The following is a 9107-nucleotide window of genomic DNA, read 5'->3' on the forward strand; positions in this document are numbered from 1 at the left end:
TGTCTGAGTATGTTTTCAGGGTTTCTTCTTCTCTCATGGCCATGGATAATAACAAATCCAAGGGCCGAGGAACTCTATTGCATGTGATGAAACAAGAACCAAATGCCCTAGTAAGTTCCCTGAACGAATTGATAGAACCTGTCCTCAAGCCATCAAACCACCTCATCGCCACAGGTCCTAGGCTGGAGGGGAAGACTTTGCACACTAACGTTTCATTCTTAGAATGCACCACCATCCTCTGATTGAAATGACTCACATGCTCCACAGGATCTGTTCGGCCATTATAAATGGTGAATGCTGGTTGTGTGAAGCGTTGAGGGAGCTTCCCTTCTTCCATTTTGCGCGTGAAGGGTGATTTGGAGATTTGATGTAATGCCCTACCCATAGCATCATTTCCCAAGCCCCTCGAGAGAGAATTTTTACCCTCTCGTTCATGCAGATTGTCCTTTGTATAGGAGAAAGACTCATCTGGGGGAGTTCTTGACCTGGGTCTATAACTGTCATCCTCAGAGCCTTCAGAAAAAGGATCGGAAAAGGAAGGAGTTCTCCTTCGCCTTTCGCGGTGTAACTTCTTCTTTAGGTGGTCAATTTCATTCTGCATGGCTTTAGCATTTTCCTCGTGGGGAAGTCTACTTTCACTCCGTGGACGACTCCTACTAGTGTGCATTGTATGCACACTACCCTCTCGGTCCCTATCCTCCTTAGAATGTAAGGAGTGATCCTCACGCTGGGACCCCACAGACTCTACACGATGTGGACCTGAGCCTACCATAATGCTAAACCTCCTAGAACACAAGACTTCCCACAGACGGCGCCAATTATAAAGACACAATTTGAGACCGAACCCACAGTCAGAAGGGGATAAGCTTGAAAGGCCTTTTACAATAAAATTTGTAGAGAGTGGGCTTGAAATCTAGGTTCTAGTGATGTTAGATGACAAAAATGATGGGCTTGATCACAATGATATACACAAGAAACTGTTTATATGAAAGAATCTTCTCCTCGGACACAAGCTAAGGATGATTTATATTATTTCTTCTCAAGATAGATTACAGTATGAATAGTGAGGTATACAGTGTTTTTTCTCTCTTTCTCCCAATCCCCTTCCCTGATGGTCCCTTTGTCCTTTTATATCCCCTCCTTCTCTTCCTCTTCATCCTCCACGTCAGGGTTAGATTGCTAGCTTACATACTTGTCCCATCCACCTCCTCTCAAGTCTTTGGAGACATGAGTCAGGCTAAACTCTGATACTTAAGTCTCACTTCCCTATTAATGCGGCCAGAATAGCAGTTGTAGAGCATTCAATATGGGACGGTGATAACAGCTTTATCTTAGATATTTCATCGCCCTTCTTCTTATCTTCCACGCTTACCATGTTTACCCTTATCTATAGGATTTTCTAGAACATTGCCTGTAGATGTTAACCAACCCCTCTCCTACCTCAGCTTTACATAGCCGAGGACATAATCTTCCTCGGACTATCTTCTTGGACATATTTGTTCAGGCATTACCTCTTTACTATTTAGTATTTTTTTATGAGTTAACATTCATACATCCTCGGACCATTCAGTGTCCTCGGATTGGGTCTTTAGCCCAAAAAATACTATTGGGCCACCCCACAAATATTCCTGGGCCTAATGACCCTACAATAATTTTTTTTTTTGCATTTTCTAATTAATTTAATTAGATTAATAAAAAAAATTGTTTAAAAAAAAGTAAATTTTTTTTTGTTTTTTATTTTTAAAAATTAAAATTAAAATTGAGGAGTTAAAATTTTTTTTTGTTTTCATTTTTTATTAATTAAAAACTGATGTGGTATTTAAAAAATGCCAAATAATTTTTTTAATAATAATATTTAAATAGTCATGTCAACAAGCAGGGTACTTCATCTGTTACGTAGGAAGTTTTCGTTAGTGGATTGACAGCAATGACCAAAATAGGATCAAAAATTTTTTTTAGGCACTACATTAATAACAAAATTAATTTAGAGACCAAAATAAAAATTAGCTCAAAATATAAAGACAAAAAAAAAAAATATATATATATATATATATATTTTTTTTAAGTCGGATGCTCCTGGGACCACTCTAAAAATTGCACTTATTAACGCTGCTACTACAGACCCATTTCTTATTTATGAGACCTGAATTGTACTTGGCTCCGCCGCTACGATCCCACTTCTTATTTACGAGACCTGAATTGCACTTGCCGCCGCCCCTACGGACGCATTTCTTATTTATGAGACTATTCTTCAAGAAAGCAAACCGCTTTCTTGAACAAAGCTAACCGCATCATTGATAATTCTGGACCCATCTCTAGCTTTACAGCCAACAAAAAATCCTGACCTCATTTTTCTGTTGCAACGTATTCCTCTATCTCACGTAGGTTCTAGTCTAGGAAATAAGACCTTCAATTTTTCTTATAGTAGTATTATTTCGGCGGCTCCTGGCCTCCAGTGGCTTCACTGGCTTCCAAATAATGCTAGTCGGGTTTGAAATGAGCAATTTGTCAATTTATTTACACGTTTAACTTATTTTTATTATTATTTATAGATTTTATTATATTATTTATGAATTTTATTATATTTTTAGATATCATTATGGATTGTACTATTTTATTTATTTTTTCAATTTATTTTTTATACTTTCAATAAAAAAATTTCAATTTCAGTTAAATAAACTGTTCCCAAACGGACACAAAATGTGAATTCGAATTGTCTATTATGGTTAACATGGTAAATTGTAAGTGATTGCATATTATTTATATATAAACTTTTTTTTTTCACCATTCACACTCTGCTACATCATAATTGTGATAAAGAAGTTACGTAATAGTTTGTTGTACTAAATTTTTTCTTCTTTTGCTTTTTATATCTAGACACAATTTTTGATATCTTTCTCTTCCAAATTTTTTTTCAACAAGTTATATTTATTTGATTAAAGAAAGGCATGTCATTTGAAGGTTGTTTAAACCTCTATGGGTGGGAGTGCGTCCATCATGAAGATTGATGCTATAGTCTAATCATGGGGGGTTGTTCGGTTTAGAGAGCCATGACACTGAGTTTTATTCCGATGGCACGAATTAACATTTAAGAACAATACTTTCACAACATGATTCCATAACACTATCACTATGAGGTTATTCTAAACCCTTTTTTTTAGAGTTTCAATCTATGGTGTCACTCTTGATAATAAGGCTATTCTAAACTTCATAACACAGTCAATGTCATAATATGGTGTTGGTCCAACTTTATAACATTGAAACATTCAAAAATATCTATATCAAAATAATGTGTATGAAAACTATATTGCTTTTTTGCATTTAGAGCACTCACAATAAAAATACTCAAAAATAACTCAAAAATTATTCTAGCATCTCAACCTCACTAAAAAGCCCCTATAGCAAAGGTGGTATAACTAAAAGTTTTAGTTATATTTTACCTTCATGCTAGAGTAGGCTGCTATTGATAACAGCCCACATGTAGGTAAACATAAATTTTTTTTTTTAAAAATTCCCTTATCTCTATCACTTCTCTGTTGATTGCGTTTGACTGTGAGATCAAATAGGCTGTTCATGGGTCTGACTGTGCTCCAGCAGTTTCGAGGGAATTGGTGCTCCGGCGGTTTCGTGACTGTTCTTAGGTCTGATTGTGCTTCAATGGTTTCGTGGGTCTAATTGAGTCCGGCGGATTATGCTCTGGTGGTTTTGTGGTTGTGAGATCAGATTGGTGGGCATCAGCGTGGTTGCTCCGGTGGGTTTTTGTTGGTTGTGATTTGGGTTTTTGTGGGTTGTGATATGGGTTTTTGTTGGTTGTGCTTTGGTTGGTTTTGGCTGGTTGTGGTGGTCAGATTTGTGGGTTTGGCGGTTGTGGATTCGTAGTGGCTAGATTTTTTCGGCCAGATTCGTGGGTTTGGTCACATTGTTGGTTGGCTGTTTTTTTTTTCCCTGCTGTCGTGGTTTGTGAATGTGGCCAGTGGAGGTAGATGTTGCTGTTGTGTTGGTTTTTATGGTGGCAATGGGTTGCTGTGGGTTGTGGTGGTTGATGAAGGCAGTGATTTGCTATGGGTGATGGTGGCAATGGGTGTTTGTGGGTTGTGGTTGATTGTGGCAGTGGGTTGGGGTGGGTGTTTGTGGATTGTGGTTGACGGTGGCAGTGGGTTGTTGAGGTTGATAGCGGTGGTGAGTTATGGTTTATTATATTTATTTTATTAGTTTGTTTATATTATTTTAATATGGTGTTTGTTAAATTAGAAGTTTTGATATTGAGTGTATTGTAAAATGGGTTACTAAAATAAATAAAGCATATTTTTAAGTTGTTAATAACTAAATATTTTAGCTTTCTTACAGTGAATGCTCTTATATAATTTTTTATTACAACTTAATAACTTCATTACATTTGATTCAGGAAAGGAATAAAAAGGGGAAAAAATCAATTACGTGAGAATTCCTTTTAAACTTACATATTTAGCGGGTAATTTTTGAGTACTCTCAGAGTACCATAAATACATTCTCATTTCTCTCACATAATTGTGAGTTTCAATCGTATCAACATTTTATCAAAATATTATAAAATAGTTTATAATGGTAGTAACTTCATTTAGTATGATGCTTATAAAAGGAAAGCTCCTAGTAACACATTTAGTACCACGAACTACTGAGGCAACGTGATCTTTTGCAAATAAGAAAAGAGATTATTCAAAGTAATTCGTGTGCCAATATGATGAAGGTTGAGGTCACTATCATTTCAAAAGAAACAATCAAACCATCTTCACGAACATTGCACCATCTGAAACCCTTCAAACTCACCCTCTTGGATCAGTTCACTCCTGCAACATATGTTCCCACAGTCTTCTTCTACCCCTTGACCAATCTCAATCTCGACATGTCCCAAATTATTGCACAGCTTAAAACTTCCCTATCAGACACCCTCAATATCTTTTACCCATTTTCTGGGAACATAAAAGACAACCTTTTCATCCATGAATTTGACACGGGTGTTCCCTTTCTGGAAGCTCGTGTTAATTGTTCCATGTCTGAGTTCCTTAAGCACCTAGAAACAGACTCATTGAGTCTATTTGTTCCGTACCATGCCTTTTGCAAGGAAACAAATACTACTATAGGCCAAATGGCTGTTCAATTGAACCTCTTTGATTGTGGTGGAATAGCAATCGGGTTGAGCTGCTCACATAAGATTGCAGATGCAACAACTGCGAGTATTTTCCTTCATTCTTGGGCTGCCACCTTTACTAGGTCTCCAGAAAAAGTTATACATCCAAATTTTTCTGAGGGATCAATCATGTTTCCCCCAAGAGATTCACTTCCACAAAAGTATATAACTGCAATGGAAAACTTGTGGTTCCAAGAAGGTGATTATGTTACGAGAAGGTTTGTGTTCCATGAAAAAGCAATAGCCACTCTAAGGTCCAAAGCGAAAAGCGAACTAGTTCCAAAACCAACACGCACTGAGGTATTGACATGTTTCATTTGGAAACACTGCATGGCAGCTTCTAAACCCAAATCAGTTGGGCCGAAAAATAAATCCATGTCCATACTTTTCCAAGCAGTGAACTTGAGGACACGAATGAAGCCACACTTGTCAGATGCTTCTACTGGAAATATATTTTGGTGGGCACCCGCTGCAGCTGATTTAGGTATGGAAGAGAAAGAGTTGCATGAATTGGTGGGCCTTGTAAACGAATCCATCGCAGGGTTTGATAGCGATAGTGCGGAAAGTTTGCAAGGAGATGAAGGTTTTTTGGCTTTCTCCAATGTCTTTGAGCAATTAGACGATATGTTATCTGCAGAACCAAAACCAGATGTTTGTGGGGTTACATGCTGGCTTAGGTTTTTTAACGATATTGATTTTGGTTGGGGAAAGCCATTTTGGGTTGGTATCATGGGGAAAGTTGGCCCTGCATTTAGAAATTTAATAATATTCAGTGAAACCCCATGGGGTGATGGGATTGAGGCATGGGTGACCCTAGATGAGAAAGAAATGGCTATATTGGAGAATGATCCTGAATTTCTTGCATCTGCTTCCCTAAATCCTAGCATCTCAATCTCCCTTTAAAATCTTTGGATGTGTTTCTGTTTGACACCAAAGATAAATAAAATAGCAGTGGTTGCTAGTACGTAAATTCAAGAATTACAATAAATCATTAATAAATTGGTTTGTGTCATGGTCTTGAACTTTACCTCTCATCGTAAGGTTTCACTTTAAATGTAAAATGTGAGAGGGTGTGTACATTTATTTATTTATTTATTTTGAGGTGAAAGGGTGTGTACATGGTTGAATGTGAAATAATAAATAAATAAGAAATTATTGGAGTGTTTGAATTTTACATCCTAAAATTTTAGAATTTAGATTTTACCTCCCGGAAGTTTTGAGGTGTTTGAATTTTACATTCTGACATTTCAAAATTTGGATTTCACCTCTTAAAGTTTGGGAATGTTTGGATTTTACATCCCAAATTTTAAAACTTCAGGGTATAAAATTCAAACAACCCCAAACTTTAGGGAGTAAAATCCAAACACCTCTAAAATTTAGGAGGTAAAATCCAAATTTTGAAATATTAAGGTGTAAAATTCAAACACTCCAAAACTTTAATGGGTAAAATCTAAATTATGAAATTTTAAGGGATAAAATCCAAACACTCCAAAACTTAAAAAGTGTAATTTGCAAATTACCAAAGGATAAATATTACTTAAAACTTCTTGTTATTTGCACCTAATAAAATTAGCAATAAGAGGTGACGACAGATTAGAGCTTTGAACTAGATTGATCCATCTATGAAATTTTATGACATAGTAGATTAATAATTTTTTTTCCTTCTCTAGAGAAGGAAAAAAAATTCAAAAGAAGAAAGAAGAAGTTGACCGAGTGATTAAGTGCTTAGAAAAATTAGCAAAATTATTTAGAAAGTCTGTTGCTAAAAATGAAAGGATGAGAAGAAAAAAATAGCAATTACTTTTTTTTTTTTTTCTCTCTTAACCCCCCTCCTTTCTTTTATTTTTAAATTTTTTTCCTCTCTTGCCACTCTTACCCCTATTTTGGCCAGACATGAAGCCTTATATATCTAAGATGTGAAACTCATATTTAAGGGGAATCATAAATGATTTTTTTTTCTTTGACTATTCTCGCAAATCAAATACAGTAAAGTAGCTTTATATATATATATAGCCCCTATATTAGTGACATACATATAAGGCCCTCTCATCAATCTTGAAAACAGCTATTTCGCAGCAACTATGGCAGTTGTGTTTTTAACCCATTCCTTATAAATATATTCACAATATACCACTAGCCTCTAAGCACACACATAAGAGTCTTTTATTTTTATTTTTTCTAAAGGTTAATCATTTTTATTCATTATAATTGCAATTATTCCATTCTTCAATCACAAAAATATCTAGAGATGTGATGAGATTAATTAGATGAAAAAATTATTTGACTCACAAACACATAAATCTCATCATATCTCTAGATATTTTTGTGACAAAAGAATAAAACAATCGCAAATTATGATGAATAAAAATTATTAACCTTTAAGAAAAAAAAAAAAAAAAAAAAGAACCACCAAACACGCATGTGCTTAGAGACTAGTTTTTTTTTAAGACTAATACTTTTTTCTTTTTAATTTTAATTTGGAATTGCTGCATTTTTTCATTCATTGAAAAACATAGGAGAGTGATGAGATGTAGTGTTTTAGGCTGCAAAATGTAAACATTTTGCATTTCCAAATGGAGATGGGAATGCTTTAATGCAAAAATCAATCTCCTTTATTTTATTTTTATTTTGATGGACAGTCTCCTTTATTTTGATCCACCATTATTCAAAGCAACAGTTGGTACGTTTTTTGGTTGCTTACAACCACAAGTTTGTTTGGTAATAATACATATTACAAATATAATCATAATCATTATTCACCAAGGGTGAGCATATTTATTTTGATGTAAATACTATTGAATCACAAAATAAAACAAACAAAAAAAATTATATGAATCTTTGATTTTTACATAATAAGTGAAGGACTTGCTATGTGCATTACTACTCAAGCACCTATATAGATTTTTCAACCACCCCATTAACCAAAAAGAAGAAAAGAAGATGTGTGTTTAATAGTCTTTGATAATTTGGTGGAGCAAAATCCAAACCACCCTTCTTAATCTACTTAATCAACCTACAAATATGTTAAAACTTGAGTTATTAATGGTATTGTTTTAATTGGTGGAAAAAAAATCCTCAACAATTAACTAATAACTAACCTCTAAGTACGTGCTCACGCATGTGCTTAAAAGTTCTTCTATTTTTATTTTTTTTCTAAAAGATCATTTTCATTCATCATAATTTGTGATTGTTCCATTCTTCAATCACAAAAATACCTAGAGTTATGATGAGATTTATGCAAAAAAATTATTTACCCACAAACGCTCAAATCTCATCACATCTCTAGATATTTTTGTGATTGAATAATGGAACAATTGTAAATTATAATGAATAAAATTATTAACCTTTATAAAATAAAATAAAATAAAAGAGCATCTAAGCATGCGTGTGAGCGTGTGCTTAGAGGCTAGTTTTTTTTTATGAAAGGCTTATACTTTTTTTTTAATCTTAATTTGGAATTGCTGCATTTTTTCATTCATTGAAAAATACAAGAGTGATGGGAATGGTTTTGCAAAAATGCATACGTTTTGCATTTCCGAATGGGGATGGGAATGGTTTAACGCAAAAATCAATCTCCTTTATTTTGATATGCCATTATTCAAAGCAATGGTTGGTAAGTTTTTTGGTTGCTTACAACCACAATTTTTTTTAAAATAAAATAAAACATACCAAAAATATAACCACAATCATTATTCACCAAGGGTGAGCATATTTATTTTGATGTAAAGACTATTTAATCACAAAATAAAACATACAGTAAAAAAATTATATGAATCTTTGATATTCAACCATATAAGTTCTTTACATAATAAGTGAAGGACTTGCTATATCCATTTTTCAACCACCTATATCCATTTTTCAACCACCCCATTAACCAAAAAGAAGAAGATTTGTGTCCGACGGTCTTTGATAATTTGGTAGAGCAAAACCCAAACCACCG

General features: G+C 34.3%; 1 protein-coding gene across 1 annotated transcript; it reads left to right on the forward strand.

Moving 5' to 3' along the window:
• Positions 1–4675: 4675 nt before the first annotated feature.
• LOC142641466 (akuammiline synthase 2-like) lies at positions 4676–6232 on the forward strand. The gene has a single exon (XM_075815908.1). The coding sequence runs from the start codon at positions 4718–4720 to the stop codon at positions 6068–6070; it is 1353 nt and encodes a 450-aa protein (XP_075672023.1). The 5' UTR covers positions 4676–4717; the 3' UTR covers positions 6071–6232.
• Positions 6233–9107: the final 2875 nt, after the last annotated feature.

The sequence above is a fragment of the Castanea sativa genome, chromosome 6 (genome assembly GCF_040712315.1).
Source record: "Castanea sativa cultivar Marrone di Chiusa Pesio chromosome 6, ASM4071231v1".
NCBI classification, from domain to species: Eukaryota; Viridiplantae; Streptophyta; class Magnoliopsida; order Fagales; family Fagaceae; genus Castanea; species Castanea sativa.